The sequence below is a fragment of the Neofelis nebulosa genome, chromosome 7 (genome assembly GCF_028018385.1).
Source record: "Neofelis nebulosa isolate mNeoNeb1 chromosome 7, mNeoNeb1.pri, whole genome shotgun sequence".
NCBI lineage: Eukaryota > Metazoa > Chordata > Mammalia > Carnivora > Felidae > Neofelis > Neofelis nebulosa.
This window is the reverse complement of record NC_080788.1, coordinates 964,904-985,683: the sequence shown is the minus strand read 5'-3', so window position 1 is coordinate 985,683 and position 20,780 is coordinate 964,904. Positions and strand designations below refer to the sequence as shown.

Here is a 20,780-nt window from a genome sequence, read left to right as displayed (position 1 = left end):
CTAGCGGGGCAGCAGCGCACCCGGAGCGGAGCTGACAGGTAACCAGACGCCGAGCTCATACGAGGGAGTGGGCGACAAACAAAACAGCCACGTAAGGCAGTGAGTGACCAGGCGGGAGGCTCCAGGAAGCTGGGATGGGCTGAAGAATGGGAGGGCCCCCAGGGGAGAAGCCCATAGTCCCCTTTGTGTCGCTGACCAGCTGTGTGTCCTGGGATTAACCGATTAACCTTGAACCTCTGGAAAGGAGGATAACTCCTTGCCAGGGTCATGGGAGAATTAGCAGAGCCACTGGGGTAAATGCCTTACATTTGGCTGCTATGGGGCCTTGCTCCCCACCTCCATGCTGCCTCCCTCCTCCCTTCCCCCCTCCTCCCTCCTCTCTCTCCTCCCCCCTCCTCCCTTCTACCTACTCTCCTTCCCTTCCTCCTCCTCCCTCCCCTTCTCCCTCCTCCTTCTCTTTTCCCCTCCTCCCCCTCCTCCTCTCCTCCTCCCTTCCCCCTCCACCTCCTCCTCCTCTACCTGCTCTCCTTCCCCTCCTTCCTCTGTCCTCCCCCACCTCTCCCCCCTCCTCCTCCTCCTTTCTATTGTTCACAGGCTCTTCTCTGTGGTGGACAGTCCCCTACTGGCCCTAGTCTGGAGCTTCCACCCTCAAGAGCTCTTTCCTTCCTCCCTGCCTTCACCAGGAGCCCCTGCAAGGCTGCCACCAGGAGGCAGCAGGTGGTTTTCCTCATGTCTCTTGTCCCCCATCAGTCCCCACAGCCAGACCTGCTTCCAGGGCTCTGCCTCCCTTGCCTAGGAGAAGGAGAATAAGTGACAAATGGGATTCTCTGCCCAGTGGTCAGAAAAGGGAAAGTTAACCCAATTACCCAACTCTAGTCTGGGCCAGTGCCTGGGGGAACTAGTAATCTGATAGAAAGTTTGCAGAATCAGACCATACTTTCACAGGGTTTCCTTCCAGGGGACCCTGGGGGCCTCGGGTCTTCTTCCTCTCGTGGGAGGTGTCGCTGCACGTTGGGGGACCTGGGTTCTAGTCTCTCCCCTGGCCACTAACTTGCTGTGTGATTTGGGGCAAGTGACTAGTCCTCTCCGGTCCCTGTTCTCTTCCCTGTACAATGGGGAGGCCCCTTGTAGTCTCATAGTCAGAGACAGGCTGGATCCCTTCTCCCCTCTGCGTTCGGAAGGCGAGTCAGATCACAGCAAACCCCCGGCCGAAACCCTCCGTGACCTCCCGTCCCATTCAGAACGGACTCCTCACACCTCACCTGGCTACGAGGCCTGGTCTGACCTGGTGCCTGCTCTCCTCTTCTGATCTCACCCTCTAACCCCACCCGCTCCGTGCTGAGACCCAGCTACATACACCAGCCTCTGCTTGGTTTCAGAGCACCAAACCTGTTCTTGCACTTGCCAGGCCCTCTGCTTGGGGTGCTGTACCCAGCTGGTGCCAAGACTGGCTCTTTCTTCTCCCGCAGGTCTCGGGTCACATGTTGCCTCCTCTGAGAAGTCCTCCCTGACCACTCACACTGCCTTTATCCCCAAGCCCCACCCCACCTCAGGTCACTCCCTCATCACCCTGGGATAAATAGATATATATATTTTTGGGAGAGGGCACAAGCAGAAAAAAGGGGCACAGAGAGAGAGAGAGAGAGAGAGAGGGGTGTCTTCAGCAGGATCCATGCTCAGTGGGGAGCCTGGTGTGGGGCTCCATCCCGTGACCCTGGCATCATGACCTGAGCTGAAATCAAGAGTCAGGCACTCAACTGACTGAGTCACCCCAAACCAAACTTCTAAATGAAACGCAACGTCCACACACATGCCCACGTGTCACAAGCATACAGACGATGGATTTCCACAGGCCCAACACACCCATGCAACCAGCACCCACATCGAGAAGCAGAGCAGGACGGGGGGGTCAGCAAAGGACCACGGCACGAAAGCAAGAGGAAGCAGTTGCAGGCTGGGCGTACATTTCGTTTTCTTTCCTTTAAAATTTTTTTTAACCTGTATTTATTTATTTATTTATTTATTTATTTATTTTTATTTATTTTTGGGACAGAGAGAGACAGAGCATGAATGGGGGAGGGGCAGAGAGAGAGGGAGACACAGAATCGGAAACAGGCTCCGAGCCATCAGCCCAGAGCCTGACGCGGGGCTCGAACTCACGGACCGCGAGATCGTGACCTGGCTGAGGTCGGACGCCTAACCGACGGCGCCACCCAGGCGCCCCTAACCTGTATTTATTTTTGAGAGAGGGAAAGAGATGGAGCATGAGTGGGGGAGGGGAAGAGAGAGCGGGGGAGACACAGAATTTGAAGCAGCTCCAGGCTCTGAGCTGTCAGCACCAAGCCCATCTCGGGGCTCAGACCATAAGCCATGAGACTCATGACCTGAGCCAAAGTCAGAGGCTTAACTGACTGAGCCACTCAGGCGCCCCAAATTTCTTTTCTAAAAACAGTCCCTTGAGGGGCGCCTGGGTGGCTCAGTCGGCTGAGCTTCCAATTTCGGCTCAGGTCACGATCTCACGGTTCGTGGGTTGGAGCCCCACGTCGGGCTCTGGGCTGACAGCTCCGAGCCTGGAGCCTGCTTTGGACTCTGTGTCCCTCTCTGCCCTTCCTCTGCTCGTGGCTTGTGTTCTGTCTCTCTCTCTCTCAAAAATGAAGAAACATTGAAAAACTAAAAAAAAAAGTCTCTTGATTATTGTTACTGTAATGAAAAAATAGCGCTTCCGTAGATCGTTTTCCACAAGTGACGTGACCATTGGGATCATTCCCCGCAGAGCGGTTTCAGGTGGCCGGGTCACAGGGCATGGGGCCTTCTGGGTTCTTGCCCGGCAGCCCCTCCGGGTCCTCCTTGTCCTCCCAGGGCCCCTGTTCTGCTCTGCGGTGCTAGGAAGCTCTCGGTGACAAGGTCCCCAGAGGCTCTGGGGAGCCCGCAGGAAGTGCGGCTGGGAAGCAGGGGGCAGTAGCCAAGGCCACGAACAGGACTAGCTCAGGGGCGCCTTCCAGCCGCATCCCCTCCTCCCACAGGGCGTGCGTGTGCGTGCGCGGTGTGCACGTGCGGTGTGCCTGTACTGTGCGTGCGCGGTGTGCGTGCGCGGGCGGTGTGCGTGCACTGGGGGCGGTGGGGTTTCCAGATTCTGTGACTGTAGCACCACTTGCCTCTTTACTCCGTGACCGTGGATTACTTGGCTCTATGTGCAAATTCATCAGCAAAACCCCAAAACCTTTGCCAACGTGGCGGGTGAGACGTGCGCCGCGTGTCGGGGTCTGCGTTCCTGTACTTTCGGGGAGGGCGAGCATTTCTCCGGTGTTGACGCGCCGCGCGGATTTTGTGTACACTCTGGGCTCTGTGGCCGGGAACGCGCGATGTGGGAGCCTGGCCCCGGGGCGCAGACACGGCCGCTTTCAAATCTGCTCCTCGGTTACCGTATGGCCCCGTGCCTGTGACTGAAGCTCCGTTTTTCTGGCCCGTGAATTGGAGAGTAACTCTCACCTCGTAGGGCTGCTCAAGGGTTAACTAGAACGTTCCTAGGAGCCTCTGTTAGTTCCGGAATAAGAGCAGCAGCTGTGAGCAGGGCGGAGGGCCTGGGGGAGGTGCAGGGCCCATCAGGGTAGCTGGGGACTTGCTGTCCCCGCCGCCCAGAGCCTGCCTTACGCCCCTCCGATTCTGGGCAGCTCTCCGTGGTCTCTCCAGAACATTCGCCCACTTTTCAGAGGCAACAGCTCCCCCTTTGCACTCAGATTTGGGTTTATCTCTTTGATTGTGTTTCCTCCCGTCACAACAACGGGGACGGAGAGCGGGGACCTGAGCACTAGGTCAGAAACCACTTCCTCGGAACTCTGAAGGTGGCCTCCTAACCTCTGGAGCCGCCGGACAGGATTCCGGTGCCATTTGGACCGCAGTCTTTGTGACCATTGCCCCTTCTCTGGAAACTCCAGAAATGACTGTCTTTATTTTTTATTTTTATTTTATTTTTTTTTTTTTTGAGACAGAGAGAGACACAGCATGAACGGGGGAGGGGCAGAGAGAGAGGGAGACACAGAATCGGAAACAGGCTCCAGGCTCCGAGCCATCAGCCCAGAGCCTGACGCGGGGCTCGAACTCACGGACCGCGAGATCGTGACCTGGCTGAAGTCGGACGCTTAACCGACTGCGCCACCCAGGCGCCCCAGAAATGACTGTCTTTAGAACCCAGGGGTTGGCACATGGGACACGGTGAGGTTGTGCTCTGGTGCAGCTTTCTGTGTTTTGTCCACCACGCCGGATGCCAGTAAACGTTTCCAATCTGGAAGCTTATGTGCTTCCGTTCCGAGGAGGGCCCTTGTGCCATTTACTTAATGGTCTTCTCCGGTTTCTCTGATCTTTCCCGGTCTCCCGTTTTGTGGATGCTGGATGTATGGAGTTCGATCATCTGGGGAACTTTCGCTTTTCACGTAGGCACGGCTATTCACTTTTTCTCCCCTACAGATTTTGCTGTTGATTTCATCTTTAAAGTATTGTTCCCAACCCCCCGATTATATAACCAGCTCCATTTTTAATGTTGGCGAGAGCAATTTCAGAATGAGGTTCGTGCTGTTTTTATTCATCTAGGCCCCACTGCAGGCAGCACGTGTGACTATTTGTCGGGTAAATGAAGGAGAGAAATGATTTTATTGATTTAAAAAAAGCAAAGGAAAAACGACCCATATAATCTATCTTATACAGGGTTTTATTACCAGCAAAGATTCTGGTTTCTTTCTTTCTTTCTTTCTTTCTTTCTTTCTTTCTTTCTTTCTTTCTTTCTTTCTTTCTTTCTTTCTCTCTTTCTCTCTTTCTCTCTTTCTCTCTTTCTCTCTTTCTCTCTTTCTTTCTTTTTTTCTTTTTCTTTCTTTCTTTCTTTCTTTGTTATTTTTTTAGATTTTATTTTTAAGTAATCTTGACACCCACCGTGGGGCTTGAACTGACAACCCCGAAGTCAAGAGACTGAGCCAGCCGGGTGCCCCAAGGTGCTGGTTTTTAAATGTTGAAACAAATATTTCCTTTACAAACATTAATAAAATACACGAAAAAATGTTAAAGGATAAACGAGCTCCCAGGCCCTCGGTATAAGGCAACAGAAGAGCGTTGAAACTTTTCCAGTTATTTCTAGACACAGGGATACGGAGCGGACATTGCTGAAGGGAGGCCACGGCAGAGAAGGCAAAGGCAATTCACAGAGAAGAAATCACGGAGGTGACGAGGCGGTGAGAGCCCCGAGCGAGGCCGGCTGTGGGCTCAGGCTGGGTGTGCGGCTCACTTCCAGAGCTGCTTAGACTTGCAGGCAGCGGCCCCTCCTGGGGTCCTGGGGGGCGCCAGCCCCTGACACCTGGCCCTGGCTCTCTGGGGGCTCCCGGGCTTGGGGCGAAGGTGAGAGCTGACCACAGGCGACAGCACAGCGGCTGTCACCGGGGTCCCTCCGGAGTCGGCACCGCTCTGGGCACCGGCCCTTGGGAGGCGCTGGTAAATGGAAGCCCGGGCCCAGGGAGGAGGCCCGTTTCCCGCGCAGCGAGCGTGTGACAGAGACGGCTCCTGAAGCAGGAGCCACAGCACAGACCCTTCGAGGACAAGCCCGAACTGGCCATCTGGGGACTGGGGTGCGCCGTGGTCAGGGACCCGGGTGCCACAGGCAGGCCTGTCCGGCCCCTGATGCCTCCACATCTGGGACCTTCGGCAGATGGCAGCCCGTGCACGCGGCAGCTTCTCCGCCTGTGTGACGACGGTGGTGACCCTGCTTCACTTGGGGAGGACGATGATGCGAGCCATGGCAGGGGAGGCATAGCGGGATTCATTGCTCCTTCCGTGTCACACCTGGCCTCTGTCCAGCTGACGATGGCTCAGGGCTCCACGGGTGGACCGCCCTCCAGGGCCCCCGGGGTTCGCAGGTGAAGGCCACCATGCTTCAGAGATGGGGCTACGCTGAGGACACCCAGGTCTCCAGGGCTTCCAGAGCAACGGCCAGTCAGGCCTGTGGGCTCAGCTTCCCCTCCCAGTCAGCCGTCTCAGGCATTCCCAAGGCCGGCTCTTGGCCCAGTTCCTGACCCTCTGAGGGGGCTTTTGGGGGGCATTCTTGTTTAACAATCTGCCCCCTACACTAGAATTTAAAATTATTTTTGTAACTCTCGCAGTTTGCTCAGGGGGTGTGGTGGGGGGAAGGAACTCACCATAAATAGTGTCTTTAGTTTGGCAACACCTATCTGTCAAAGTTCCAAATGCACACGCTGTCAACAGCAACCCCGGTGCCGGACTTTTCTTACAGACTTTCTCGCCCTAATGCACAGAGGACAGTCTCAGCAAAACACTGGTCCTTACAATACATCAACGGGTAAAACAAGGTTTCCTGCCCTGGTGGAATTCGTTCTGGTTTGCATCCCATGTGCTGGGAGCCCATTCAAGGCTGGGGCAGATTCACAAGCCAGGCTATGGAACCATCTCTAAGCTGCATTGTTAAGTAAAAAAAGCCAGGAGCGGACAGAGCGAGATGTGTGCTGCCCTGCGTGTGAAACGTCGCTGTGTTGTCTGCGGACACATTTCCTGGAAGGATTCGTGAGAAACTCAGTCAGACTCGGCCCCTGGGAAGGAGCACTGAGGGACCAGGGACCAGCTTTGGGAGGAAGAGTTACTTTTCACTGTTTGTGAACTTTGAATGTTTACCCTGCGCCCGCCTTACCAAACAACGCAAAGTGAAACAAGTCACTGAAACATAAGGCCTCTTACTTTGCCGTGTGCCTTCAAACTAGGTAATCCACCAGAGCAGTTTTTCAGCCTGGGCACGAGTGACATTCAGGGCTGGACAATCATTTGTGTTGGGGACCGTCCTGTGCCTTGTAGGAGGTTAGCGGTGTCCCTACCCTCTACCCACCTTGGTGGCACTTCCCCCCTTGGCTGTGACCACCAAAAATGTCTCCAGACATAGCAAAATTCCATGGAGGTGAAGTCACCCCTGGCTGAGAAGGATTGCTCTAGGAAACACGTGAAATAGGGCAGCCGTTTCCATTAAGCGATAAGAAAGTTGAAGCCCAGAGTTTTTATTAAATTTTTAAAAATTGTGAGCCTCATTTTATTATTGTTACCTATTCGTTTATAGTCTTAAATGGACAATACCCTACTGTACTTGCTACCTTTTAAACAACCTATCGATAGGGGTGGGGCGCCTGGGTGGCTCAGTCAGTTGAGTGTCTGTCTCTGGATTTCAGCTCAGGTCATGATCCCAGGGATGTGAGTTCAAGCCCTGCATCAGGCTCTGTGCTGATAGCGCAGAGCCTGCTTGGGATTCGCTCTCTGTCCCTCTCTCTCTCTCTCTCGCCCCCTCTCCCTCTGTGCCCCTCCCTCATTGTACTCTCTCTCTCTCAAAATAAATAAATAAAACTTAAAAAATAATCTATCAATATACGAATGGATATATAGAAGCAGAATACATCTAGTTTTTCATTTAGTTTGATCAGTTTCTGGTAACGTTTCAGCTAAGGCAAATCTCACTGGAGATGTCTGGGCTGCTTTGCACAGTGATCATTTAATCTCGGGGCGCCTGGACGGCTCAGTCGGCTGAGCGTCTGACTTCGGCTCAGGTCATGACCTCGCTGTCCATGAGTTCCACCCCCGTGTCGGGCTCTGTGCCGACAGCTCAGAGCCTGGAGTCTGCTTCGGATTCTGTGTCTCCCTCTACTCTGCCCCTCCCCCCCTCAAAAAATAAATAAAACATTAAAATTTTTTTCAAATGATCTCTGTCAAGATTTAGGAGGAGGACTCTTTAACTGCACAATTACAATCACAATGACATCAAACATGCTACAAAACCAGATCCCTTGCTTTGTTCAAAATGGACTTGTGTGCAGCGTGGGTTCTAAGTGGCGAGCACAGCTGCCTTCCACAATGTACTCCTGGCCCCCCAGAATGTGCAGGGTTCTTCGGCTGGGTTATTACTAATGTCATTAGGGCGGGACTAAGCCTCGTCATTGTGTGTGTATCTTGTGTGTGTGTGTCCAGCATGCTTGTGAGGAGGGGCACGGAGACGGTGCCCAGCAGGGTGCGCACCGAACGAAGGCAGGCGGTGGCCTGGAACCGAAGCAGGTGTGGACTCCTGTCCGCCCGAGGCTCCAAGACGCACGCGCCAGGGCTGCCTTTCAGGAGGCCTCTAACCGGTCTTGGTCTCAGTGGCTGGCCATAGGAGCAGGGACAGCAGGCGGTGGTGCCCGCCAGGGGGTGCTGTGCGTCCCCTCGCCAGATCCTCTTGGTCTCTCAGGTTTACTGTGCTGGGGGCCGGGTCGCAAAGGCGAGTAAGACCCGACTTGACCGCTCGCAGGGGGCGGGGTTGATGGACCCCGGGAGCAGACCGCGGTCATTCCTTGTGGTCGGTGACATGACTGGCGGGTGAGGGTGGAGGGGTGCAGTGGGGTGGGGGCGCCTCTGGAAAGCTCAGGGCAGGGCGGGAGGAAGACCGCCCTTGCGCCAGAATGGAGGCTGCAGGAGGGGTGAGCCTGGGGCACCAGCAGGGGAGAAGTCTAGATGCCCCTGGAGAAGTGGGACGGTGAAGGGGAGCAGAGGGGCACCCAGGCCGTGGAGGAGTAGTGTCAGTGCCTTTCAAGGAGGCAGAGCAGAATGCTGTAGATGGAGGGTCACCAGCTGTAGGGACCAAGCTAAGAGGGGGCACCCAGAGCAAGGTCCTTCGGGAAGCAGGAGGGGAGGGCACAAAAATGGCAGAAGCATTTGTCTCCCACTGCTGGAGTGACCTGCCATCCCACTGTGCGCAGAGTGCCGGGACTTCCTGCCACCCCACTGTGTGCAGAAGGCAGGGACTTCATGCTGTCCCACTGTGTGCAGAGGGCAGGGATTTCATGCTGTCCCACTGTGCAGAGGGAGGGGACTTCGCAGGTGCTTGGTGCTCAGGTGAGGTGTGTGGCAGGGTGTGGTAGTGGGGGGGGGAATGGGAGGTAGTTGGGGGCGCAGGGGTCAAACAGTGCATGTGGCTAGGAAGGGAGGCAGGTGAAGTCCGGAGGGGCTGGTAGGTGGGGAGAGGAAGAAGGTGACAAGGGACCACAGGAAGAAAACACATAGTGTGATGTGGGTTTGGGGAGGGTGGGGAAAGTCGCAGGATCCCATCTGAAGGTCAGGCATCTGATCCTCAGGTTTCAGAGGTGGGGCAGGTGGGGCTGAGACAGCCTAGGTTGTGGCCCTGGGAGCTGGTGGCACAGGTGGAATGAAACGTCGATGGAAATGAGGACGTCAAGGCCATGTGCTACCGGGGTCCCCTTGAGGACAGCAGGGCTAAGGGTGCAGGAGTCAGGAGGGAGCTTCCAGGAATGAGGGACGGAGCGCGGGAGATGGGCAGTGAGGAGGCATGTGGGCCTTGGAGGGGACGGGTCTTCGCCAGGGCTGGGCAGGGCAGGGCAGCTGACCACGACCCGTCGTCCCCAGGAACAGGAGGAGGTCCCTGAGCAGGACCAGGTTTAGCGAAGGCAGGAGTGTTCCTGGGAGCGGGCTCCTGCCCGCACACGAGGAAGGGCCGCGGTCACCGAGGGCAGACGGCTGGGCCCTCGCCCGCGGCCGGCCGGCCTCCAGGCTCGGGGTGGGGGGCACTGCTGTGCCCCGCGCTAACCTAACAGACGTGCAGCAGAGAGCCTGGAGACTAGGGCTGCGGGACCAGCCCCGCCTGGGAGCCGCCGCTCTCTGGCCGGGCCTCTCTCCTGAGCCTGCTTTGGAGCAGCGTCCACCTTGGGGTCCCCGGAAGGCCTCTGTACCCCTTTTCGTAGAGGGGGCCGCCCTACCGGGCGCAGGGAGCGCAGTTCAGGGAAGACACATTCCGGAAATTCCAGTTTCTGGGGGGCTTGGAGGGTCGCGGCCAAGAGGCCCGGCTGAGCTCCGCCGCCAGAGGGCGCATGCGACCCGGCGGGGCGGTCGGGGCCGTCGGGGGGCGCCGCGCGCGTCCGGCCCCGGGCCCGCCCCCAAACAGCCGCCTGCGGGGCCCGCGGGGCGGCGGGGGCGGGGCCGGGCCGGGAGGGGCGGGGCCGAGGGCGGGGCGGGGCGGCCGGCCGCGCGGCCCCCTCCCGCCCTCCCTCCCTCGCTCCGCTCCGCTCTTTCTTTCTTTCTTTCTTTCCTTCTAGCCGTCGGGCTCTGGGTCCCTGGAGCCTCCTGCGCCGCTGAGGGGGCGGGCCCTGCAGCCTTTGTTGCCGCAGGCCGGGTCCCGACGCGGGAGCGGCGCGCGGGCCCGGCATGTCCTGAGCCGGACCGGGACCGGGCAGCGAGCGGACGGGACGGACGAGAGCGCGCGCGCGGGGCCCCCCCTTGGCGCCGCCCGCCCCGGCCATGCCCGGCCGCCCCAGCCCCGCGCCGCGGCTGCGCCCCCTGCTCCTGCTGCTCTGCGCCGTGGCGCCCGGCGACCCCGGACCCGCACCAGGTGGGTGGCCGCCCCTCCCCGCCGGCCGGCCCCGCGCCCCCCTCTCCTCGCGGCCCGGGTGTTCGGCACCCCCGGGAGGTCGGGGGGCCAAGCCGCGCCGTTGGGCGCCCTCTACGGCCGCGCAGCCGGCGGCCCCCCGCCCGTGCCCGGAGGAAGCCCCTCTGCCCTCGGGCGCACGGCGCGGCCCCCCCCCAACCCCGTCTGGTCAGCTCGCGGAGGGCCCGGCGTGGAGCCTCGTCGGCGCCTGGTGCGCGGAGCACCCCGCCGACACGCAGCGGGCCGGGGCGCGGGGTCGGTGGCGCGGGGTCCCAGCTCGCGCGCCCCCAGCACTTCCTGCCTCCCCTCCCCCGAGTGCAGGCGCCCGGGCGCAGCGGAGGGGAGCGGAGGGGAGCTTCTCTCCCGGCCCTGGGCTCGGCTCTCCCTGCCCCGCCCGGCTTGCCTCCGACGAGCCTCTGGCCAGAGTCCAGGTCCTTGCTCGGCCGCGGAGCTCCAGGCGTCCGAGGCAGCCGGCCTGGAAGTTTCGGAGCCGAGGGTCTAGGGGACCCCTGGCCGTGTGCCCAGGGAGCGCTGATGCGGGCCGGTCGGATAGCCGGGAGAGAGCCATGCGGGCCAAGCGGTCGGAAGGGCTTTGTAGGGGAGGAGAGGCCAGAGCCCGGAGGGACTGGGGATGGATGAACTTCGGGTCGGGGCTGGGGGGGTGGGGGGGGGGGGCGTCCCCGCGGCGGGGCGTGGGCTGCATGGGGCCTGCGTGCTGGGGATGCCGCAGCCTTGGAAAAGCGTCCGGGGCCGGAGTGCAGGAGGAGGCATTTCAATCAGATCTTAGAAGTTTTGGGGAGCCGTTGAGGGGAGTAGCTCATGAAAGCAGGGTTTCAGGGAGGTTCCCTCTAGCAGCGCGTGTGGAGTGTAGAGGGAGCAAATATTTAATGAGGTTCTTAATTCTCATCAGTCCTGCAAGAGTGCTGCAAGGCAGGTGACAATGCAGGACAGGCTCAGAGAGGAGGGTGGCCTGCCAGTCTGGCCCTTTAGCTACTGCGTGAGTCCTTTACCCCCCTGCTCAGAGCGGGGGCCCATGGGAACTGACCAGATGATGGGGATGAGGCAACACGGACCCCCTTGGCCCAGGGAACTTGGGTCCAGGACCCTGGCAGCTGTGAGAGGAGTGGGGAGTCGGAACGTTCTCCACTTGCACTGGAAGCCAGACCCATGGATGAACTTGGCCAGCCTCCTGCCCCTCCCGGGCTGTAGTTAAGTGGGGACAGTGGTGTCTGCCTCCCCCGGTTCTTGGCAGGACTGAGATGCTGAATGTCAGTTGCTTAGCACAGGGCAGAGTGACTGACTACCGTGTGGTGGCCATTTTCGCTAATGTCACAGAGACCCAGGAAGACCGGGGAGACCTTGGTGGGTCCTGTGCTTTGGACCTGCCGTTTGGCAGTGGACGCAGGGCAGGTAGCTTCTCCCACCCAATGTGTCCCCCCACCCCTGGGTGGAATGTCTATTCTGGTGTCCCCGCGGGTACATGACAGGGGGCCTCCCTGTTCCGCCCCCACTCGGGGTGCCTGAGCGCTGGGCTGCCGAGCTGGGCCGTCTCACTGTCGTTGGAGCTGTCCAGAGGTCCTAGACTCTCCCGGCGGCACACGACCTTCTTTGAGACCAGAGGGCATATCCTGGACACACTTCTAGGAAGCTGATTGTTTCTCCTGTGACAAATTAAGGGATTTGTTGGGGTTGGTGGGACTGGGGCCTGGTAATGTCCCCACCAGCACGCTGAATTGCACACGTGGGCTGTGTGTGCGTGTACGTGCGTGCGTGCCGGGCACACGCAGGCCGACCTGAGGAGGACGGCATCTGTCTCCCCCACATCCACACGCACACCACACACCTTGGTTATTTGTTATCTTTGGCCTGAGCTTCGGGTCAGGTCGTTTGAAGGGCTGGACCGTCACTCTGGTTCCTGAGAGAGAGGTGATGGCAAACACCGCGTTGGCATTTCTCTGGTAGAAGCTGCAAAGTGACAGTTCTGTCACCTAGGGATGGTATTCAAAGTATGTAACACCCTGAACAGAGCTCCTGACCTGGCAGGAGGGACTTGGCCGTGAACCACTGGCCGTCCGTCTTCCTGCACAGTGCCCACACCCATCCCCTTGCCCAGTGCCCGTGCACCCGCATGCCTTCTAAGACTGGACCCCGCAATTTCCCCTTGCTGGCACTGGGTGCTGCTTGCTTCAGCCACCAGGTCTCTGCCAGGGGTCGGCTTTAGGAGACCGTGAGAGAGTTATTTGTTTTATAAAACACTTTGCCCCCTTTATGACATATTTTAATGGCAAAACAATAAAGTTAATTACAAAAATAATTATGCAGAACAAAAGAAGAAGATAAAAATTATGCCAAAGTGATAGCTTCCTAGAAATATTTTTCTTTTTGCTTTTTTTTTTTAAAGTTTATTTTGAGAGAGAGAGAGAGAGTGCGAGCTTGAGCGTGAGCAGGGGAGGGGCAGAGAGGGAGAGACTCCCGAGCAGTGACCACACTACTGGTGCCGAGAACATGGTGCTCGAACTCAAGAACCACGAGATCATGATCTGAGCTGAAACCAAGAGTCCGATGCTCAATCCACTGAGCCACCCAGGAGCCCCTATTTTTTTTTTTGATTAAAAAGTATTTTCTTGGGGTGCCTGGGTGGCCCAGTCGGTTGAGCATCCGACTTCAGCTGAGGTCATGATCTCACGGTCGGTGAGTTCCAGCCCCGCGTCGGGCTCTGTGCTGACAGCTGGGAGCCTGGAGCCTGCTTCCGATTCTGTGTCTCCCTCTCTCTCTGCGGAGTATGCTTCAGAGCGTCTCTTGCTAATTTTCAGTTACAACTTAGCTCTGTTTTCTGTGTGTGCCACGTCCCGTTCTCAGCACCTGCGTGTGAGCCCAGGGGACTCTCCCACAGGCAGAGAGAGCAGGTGTGACGATTATCATACCCATTTCGCAGATGGAGAAACAGACCTGATGCTGGAGTGTCTCCCCCGTGGGCTAACAGCCGCGGGTGGCGTCTGGGTCTGGCGCACGCTGACCCTCGAGCCGGTTACCTGCGTGCCTCTCTGCTTGGTCCCTGTCGCAGTTTCGAACTTAACAGACTGCTTCTGTATAACTCACCTTGAATTTCTGTCCTGCGGTGTTTGCCCACGGTCTAGAGCAGGGATTCTTAACGGGACCGCACATCCCAGGGCACACGGATCCTCCCTCCCCAGGGACACTTGTTTGGAGTCCTTGGGGCCATTTCTCCGCACTGCTTCAGACTCCCCCATCACATGCGAGCTCCGGACGTCTGCGGGTGTGCAGTGCGGCTGCGGTTCCGTGGGGCAGTGAGCGCGTCAGGCCGGCACCGCGCACCTGCACCTCCAGCCGGTCGTTCGTGGCCTTGGCCGTGACTGCCCGAGCCCGGGAGCCGCTTCAGACCTTGGCATGTAGTTGTCTCGTTGCCCACCTTTGTCCCGCGCCCCTCCCTCCGTTCCCGACCTGGGTTCTCCGCGCCGGTGAGCAGGGCCAGGCCAGCCTCAGCACGATGGCGACTGCCCCGGTCACACGGCCACCAAGCGGCCGGCTTGCGGCCTGAACCTTTCTGTGCTCCAAGCTGCGTTCTTGGCCGTGCACGATTTTTTCACTCCATCGTCCCATTGTACAAAACGCGTGCGTGGCTGAGCTTCCCGTCTTGTGTTGCCCACACCCGTGGCACCTTGTACTCTCGGGGTCCGTCACACGGCGCCCACTACCACGACCCTCCGTGGGTCCACCTCATATGTTGCCCTCTCCAATGAGACTTTTCCTCCTCCGTCCGCCCATGAGGCGTCCCCTCCCCTGCCTGGGGCCCATCTCAGCACGGGGCCGGGGGTGAGGACGAGTGCCCTCTGCCGGGTCTCTGTTTTGAGGGGGAGGACGGTGTCCTCTGCATTTTCCTGGACTTTGGAGCACCCGCCGCTCCCTCGCAATGAGCAGTGGCGCCACCCCAAATGCCACGCACTAGGGCAAGTGAGCAAACACGGTGGGCGGGCTCTCTCTTGTTTTCCCGTTGTTGTTAGAAATTCAGTTCTTTGGTCATTGAGAGGCAGCGTAACCGTGAGGCCAGAGGACCCTACCTTTACAGTTGGGGACACAGCAGGGGGCCATGGGGCAGGCCGCTGGAGGGGTACGGGCCCTCTCCCAGGGGGGCTCCCTGCTCGACTCCAGCCACTTCTGCCACGTGGGGATTTAGGCCTGATGGGGATAGATGGCCAGGCTTTTCCAGGAAAGCTGATAACTGAGACTTTGTGCAGTATCGCGTAACTTTTAAACATAGGCAACTGATTAAATATTTCCAATATTTGTGGAAGCCAAAATGAACGACCAAGATCAATAAACCAACAGAAAACAAGTCTGCAGGCGGTGGTTGGGAAGCTCTAGTCCCAAAGGCCCTCGTTGGACGTCAGAGAAGGAGTCTCCCTCCTCAAAGTGCCGACCCCGGGCTTCCGAAGGTCAGCCTCCGAGATGAGTTACGTCAGAGTCCCTGGAAGGCCCGGGAAAATGAGGAAAACGCAGAGTGAGGGGTCCAGAGCTCTGGGCCTATGGAATCGGTCTCTGGGCCGTCCCAGCCTCTGCACTCTTCAGTCTTTCCAAGCTCTCCAGGTGTGGCCGCTGTTAGACCAAGTGCACTCCCGGTGCAGGGTCGTCCAACTTCCCTGACGATGGCAGTCCCCCGAGGCTCTGGGGGAAAACCCAGCTTCCTAGTCGCATTTCCTGGAGATGCTGATTCAGTGGGTCTGGGACGGGCCTGGGAATTCGTGTCTAACAAATTCTTACCCGAGAAGTCTGGAAAATCCTTGCACGAGTGTCCTCCAGGGAATCGGGGAGGGAAGATTTGCCCGGAACCACACAGGGTCACCCGGCGCGTCCGCCTCTCGCCTGAGCATGTGCTCTTGGGCTGCACCCTGAGGGCCGGCCGCCTGGCGGTTGTGGGCAGTGGGGCATGTCCTCTGCAGGGGCACACTGCCGGTGTGTGTGCGGGGCACTCTGCACGTGGTCTGGCAGGACCCGGGCGAGAGGGTTTCTGCAGCCTGGCCGGGATGCGGCTCTGGGCTGGGTTCCCCGGCAGCCACAGAGGGAGCCTTGGTGGGACATCTGCAGGGTGTCTGGGCATGCCTGTGGCCCTAGGGGTCATTGTCCTGAGCAGCTGGGATTCTGGGGAGCTGGGCATACGCCCGGTTGGTCAGAGCAGGACGTAGGCCTGAGACACACTCCGGTGGGCCACTTTCCTGACTGTTCCTCCGAGCCTGGAAACTGCAGAGAGCCAAAAGAGGACAAGAGCCTCAGCCCCACGTCCCTGCCCCCCACCTGCCATGGCGCCATTCTGCTGTGTCCATGTGTCCACACGAGATTTCTTTTGCAGATTAGGTCTGGTAGCTAAAGAAGTTTGAACAACTTGATGTAGCACAACTCCTTCATGTTAGTGATGAGGAAAGAGGCCCAGGAGGGGACAGACCGCTGAGAAGGTAGAACAGTGTTCCTGAAGAGACAAGCCATCTGGGAGACCTGGAGCCCAGTCCCGGCTCGATGACTCTGGCTGTGTGGCTTCAGGCCGGTTGTGCGCTTCTCTGAACCTCCCTTTGCTTTCTTCAGAAGCAGCCTGGAGACTTTACTGCAGGTGCCCTCCTGGAATCTGCGGCCCCAGGGACATGGGCAAAATGGAAAGGATCCATGAACTTGGATGGGAAGAGACTATATCTTCAAGCTTTTTACCTCCGTTTGCATTTCCTTCAATTATGCATATTAGCACCAAAGTACAATGGCATTAGCAGCACCTGTGGCTTTGTTACCGAGGCAAACAACCAAACGAGGCAAACAACCAAAACACTTTTCTGTCTCATTACAGTTGCAGGTATCTTGATAAGGTTGATACTCGTCACTTCAAAATCACCATATAAGTTGCCCGTAGATCTTGTTTAACGCGTTCACAAAGGAGCACGTAATTCTATATCCCACTTCTAAAATTATTCTGATAACTGTGTTTCAATATGATCGGTTTCCTTGGTACTCATCTGTACCTGATGCATTTGAAAACATTCTGAGAAGGGGTGTGTGGCAAAAAAGGCTAGGAATCTGGTGTTAGCGGGAAATCGGAGAGGACAGATGTCTTCCAGGTCTGGAACCTTCTCTTCAAAAATGAACCAGAGCTGCTCTGCTCAAATGGGGGCCACCCATCTGCGTGGTCTTCCTCCATCTCTCCTTCGCAGGAGGCCTGGAGGGACGTGCAGAACCCTCCAGCACCTGAGGGCACATGTTAAAGTCCACCAGGCTATACAATCCCCCCTAATCGTAATTGCTGGCAGGCGTGGTCATCGGGCCAGGCACTGCTGTGTGGGGTGGTTCAAGTGGTTCAGATCACTAACCCTCCCAACAGCCCTAAGGGTGCAAATGGTTATTACTCCCATCTACAGATTCACTCACTCACTGAGAAACTAAGTCTTAACTGCTCAGAGTCCTAGGACACTCTGGGCCCGTGAAGTCTTCAACAAAGACTGGAGAGCTTCTTGCCCTCCTGGAGTTTGCATTGGGAGAAAATAGAAAAAAAATTGAAACAAGGCGTATGGTATTCCCTGCGTGCTGTGGGGAAAAAGGCGGGGGGGGGGGGGGAAGCAGGGACAGAGGGGGGCAGGGAGTTGCCTTTTTAAAACAAAGTGGTCAGGGGAGGCGGCAGTGAGACCTTTGAGCGGGGGCTCGAAGGCGCGGCTTCGAGGCGAGGCTCTGTCTTGCTGCACAACCTGCACAACAGGCAGCGGGCAGGGCAGCGTGTTCCACCCGGAGGGGGCGGCAGTGCGGCATGGGGGCGGGGGTGGGGCGGGAACCGCAGGGAGGCAGGTGTAGCCAAGGTGAGACTGAGGAATAACCTTGCCCGGGGCCACACTGGCCAGAGCTCTGCCTTTTTCGGAGGCGGCCACTGCAGGGTTTGGGGCGGAGGCGGGCCTCCTCTGGCCGCTGCGCCGCACGCAGACGAGGGGAGGGGGCCCGCGGGAGGTCGTCGCGGTGACCCGGGTGGAGGAGCGGGCCGGGCAGGTGCCCCGCAGCCCCGACCGCAGCCGGTTTTCTCCCCGCAGGGAGCGGCGCCGACGGCCGCGCGGCGCTGGACGTGGTGCACCCGGTGCGCGTGGACGCAGGCGGCGCCTTCCTGTCGTACGAGCTGTGGCCGCGCGCGCTGCGCAAGCGGGACGTGTCAGCGCGCCGCGCCGCGCCCGCCTTCTACGAGCTGCAGTACCGCGGGCGCGAGCTGCGCTTCAACCTGACGGCCAACGCGCACCTGCTGGCGCCCGGCTTCGTGAGCGAGACGCGGCGGCGCGGCGGCCTGGGGCGCGCGCACATCCGCGCCCGCGCGCCCGCCTGCCACCTGCTCGGCGAGGTGCAGGACCCCGAGCTGGAGGGCGGCCTGGCGGCCATCAGCGCCTGCGACGGGCTGGTGAGTGAGCGCGGGAGTCCCGGCCGGTCCTCCGGGATGGCGGGGCTCAATCCTGAACGGAGCCAGAGCGCCCGCAGGCCTTGTTAGGACGGAGCCTCGGAGGGTGGGGGTGAGTGTCCGAAGCCTCCGTTTCTGCCGGTGCAGAGAGCGGACTTGGAGAATCCCTGTGCAGGCCAGGTAGCTCCTCGAACCGCGCAGTCCTTGCTCCTTGGCGGCCTCAGTTAGGACTGCTCCCCCACAGCCGCTTGGGCTGTGCTTCTCCTGGACAGGCAGCCTCACCTTCACCCCCCGGGGGAGCAGGCCTTTGGGTGGACGTGGTCGCCTCCCTTTGCTGGGGTGCACGGGGACCCCCAGTGCTCTGGGCTAGGTGACCGGCTCTGCCCTCCCCCGGGTCCTCAGCTGAGGTCGCTCAGGAGGAGCCACGGGCAGTAGCAGGACCCGCCTAATGAGAGCCCACGCTACAGCTGCCACACATCAGGCCCTAGGCTCCTGCCCTTTCTTGCTAATCTCCTTGGATCCGCAGCAGCTGTTCATACGGGTGTCATTCCCATTAACAGATGAGGAAGCAGGCCGGGAGACGGACTGGCCCAGGGCCACCCAGTTAGCCGGTGCTGCAGTCCGCATTCACACCCGGGTCTGCAGCCCCTCTGGGGGGGGGGGGGCACTCTCTGGCACGCGGGGCTCACCTCGACCCTGCACAGCCCCAGGGGCACACTTGGTGCCGTGGAGGGAGCTGCGGGGTGGGGCAGTGGGGGGGTGAAACCCTCTTCCCTGCCGGAGCCCTGAGCTTCCTCAGGAGGTGGCCGGCTGCCCAAAGACACTTCCCCAAATCCCTCCCTCTTAGGGCCTCTCTGAATGCGGCGGATGTGCCCAAGACACGCCTGCCGGCGTGTCTTCCCTTCTCCGAAGGCCTTGGGGCCGGGGAGTAGGATGTCCTGGTGACTGAGCATCTCCGTGGCTGGGGTGTGGGGAGAGCTGCACTTGGAGTGATTCATCACCTCCGGGAGAGTGGGCTGCAGGCCAGCTTTGAGACGACACAATGGCTGGCACGCAGGGGAGATGGATAGTGGCCTGGGTGTACCGGGCGCCCGACTCAAGACAGCCGTTTGGGAAATGGTCTGGGTGCTGGCCCTGGGGCCGCCCGACTCAAGACGGCCGTCTGGGACCGCGCGGAAGATGCCATCTCAGATCTAGGGTGCTCCCGTCTCCTCCCAACAGGGCGGGGGGGGGGGGGCGAGGTGGGCGTGTGTGGCATCTTCGGAGGCTGGTGGCTCCGGGGCTCAGCCCCCAGGCCCTTGGCTGTGTGAAACGGCCGGGAAGGACGTGCCAGGCGGAGGGTCCGGAGTGAACAAAGGCCCAGAGCGGGAGACGCACGCGCGCTCGGGGTCAGCCGGGTGCTGGGAGCAGCGTGGGCTCGGCGGGCAGCACGGCCTCCGGGACCGGTGGGGATGGGAGTGCTCATCCGCTCCGTGTGAGCCTGCACTTCTTCCCAGACAGGTGTGTTTCGGCTCTCCAACGAGGACTACTTCATCGAGCCCCTGGAGGGTGTGCCCGCTCGTCCTGGCCACGCCCAGCCCCACGTGGTCTATAAGCGCCAAGCCCCAGAGAAGGGGGCGGAGCTGGGGGGCTCCAGAGCTCCCGGCACCGGCACCTGCGGGGTAGCAGGTATGGTCCTCTCCTGCCTGGGGAAGGGGATGGGCCTGGAAGCACCGAGCTTCTTTCCAGAAGCCTCTCTCGACATCTCCATGCACACCTCCCCTCGGACCAAAGGGACGCAGACAGACAGACACATCACCACAGCCCGTGCCTTCCAAATGTGCCTCCGGCCTGAGGCCTCTGCCTGCCAGGCCTGCCCCAGCTGATGCCCTGGGCTGACCCCTCTCACCACCTCCTCCCCCACTGCCTGGCCAGGCCCACCAGGGCAGCTAGCCAGGAACCTCCCGCCCTTCCCCACACTGGTCCCCGCCCAGAATAACTCCTCTCTGTCCCTGGGGACCTAGCTCCAGCCCTTCTTCTTCAGAACGGCCACGGTGCTGGCCAGTCCAGGTAGGGAGCCGCCTACCGTGGGCTGCCGGGTTGGGGGACTGCTTGGCCGGCACGCCAGCCTCGGAAGGTGCCGCCGCTCAGGGACTCCACTGGTTGGAACAGATACCCGGCCGTGCTTCTGGGCCTTGGTTTTCCTGCTTCGTAGATGTGCTGTCTCTTCTGATCCGGGTCAGCCTGGGACAGTGCAGTGGGTCTCCCAGGCAGCGGGCTGGGCCCTGGGGACCGTGTGTGCTGGGATGCACCAGCCCCCTGGGGCTTGGGGCCCAGGAGCTGCCTCACTGTGTGTTCCTGTCCCCCGTTTCATGGCCCCCCCCACCCCACCCCCGCTCCGAGGTCAGCTTCTGTGGCTGTTCGGCTGATTCCTGTTTGTAGGCGGGGATGCTCAGGGTCAGAGAGGGGAAGTGACCGGGTCAGGGTCACACGGCACAGGTCCCGGGCAGAGCCACAGAGGGGAGTCCAGGCTGCTGCCTGTAGCCCCAGCGCTGAGGGGAGGCCCCGGAGAGGCACGGCCTGGGCCAGCCTGCTGGCAGCTAACCCCCACCCCCACCCGGCCTGGGGCCCACAGCGTCCACGGAGCCGGAGGCCCGGCGAGAGCGTTGGGAGCAGCGGCAGCAGTGGCGTCGGCAGCGCCCGAGGCGTCTGCATCAGCGCTCGGTCAGCAGGGAGAAGTGGGTGGAGACCCTGGTGGTCGCGGACACCAAGATGGTGGAGTACCACGGGCAGCCGCAGGTCGAGAGCTACGTGCTGACCATCATGAACATGGTGAGGCTGCAGAGGGCGGCGGGCGTGTGGGGGCCGGGCAGCTGGGGGGCGGTCGGGGGGCCGGGCAGCTGGGGGGCGGGGGGGGGGCGCGGTCGGGGGGCCGGG

At 59.9% G+C, this 20,780-nt stretch overlaps 1 protein-coding gene across 3 annotated transcripts in view; it reads left to right on the top strand.

Annotated features, from left to right (window-relative positions):
- The first annotated feature begins 10,034 nt into the window (after positions 1-10,034).
- The window catches only part of ADAMTS7 (ADAM metallopeptidase with thrombospondin type 1 motif 7), a 50,312-nt gene continuing 39,566 nt past the window's right edge, over positions 10,035-20,780 (top strand). For 2 of the 3 annotated variants that reach the window (XM_058736296.1, XM_058736295.1), the window contains exons 1-4: positions 10,037-10,405; positions 17,512-17,867; positions 19,361-19,532; positions 20,479-20,675. In XM_058736296.1, the coding sequence (XP_058592279.1) occupies positions 10,315-10,405; positions 17,512-17,867; positions 19,361-19,532; positions 20,479-20,675 (816 nt within the window). In that variant the 5' untranslated portion in view covers positions 10,037-10,314. Of the gene's footprint in view, positions 10,406-17,511; positions 17,868-19,360; positions 19,533-20,478; positions 20,676-20,780 lie in introns of all 3 variants that reach the window. The other variant, XM_058736297.1, reaches the window with a different exon arrangement.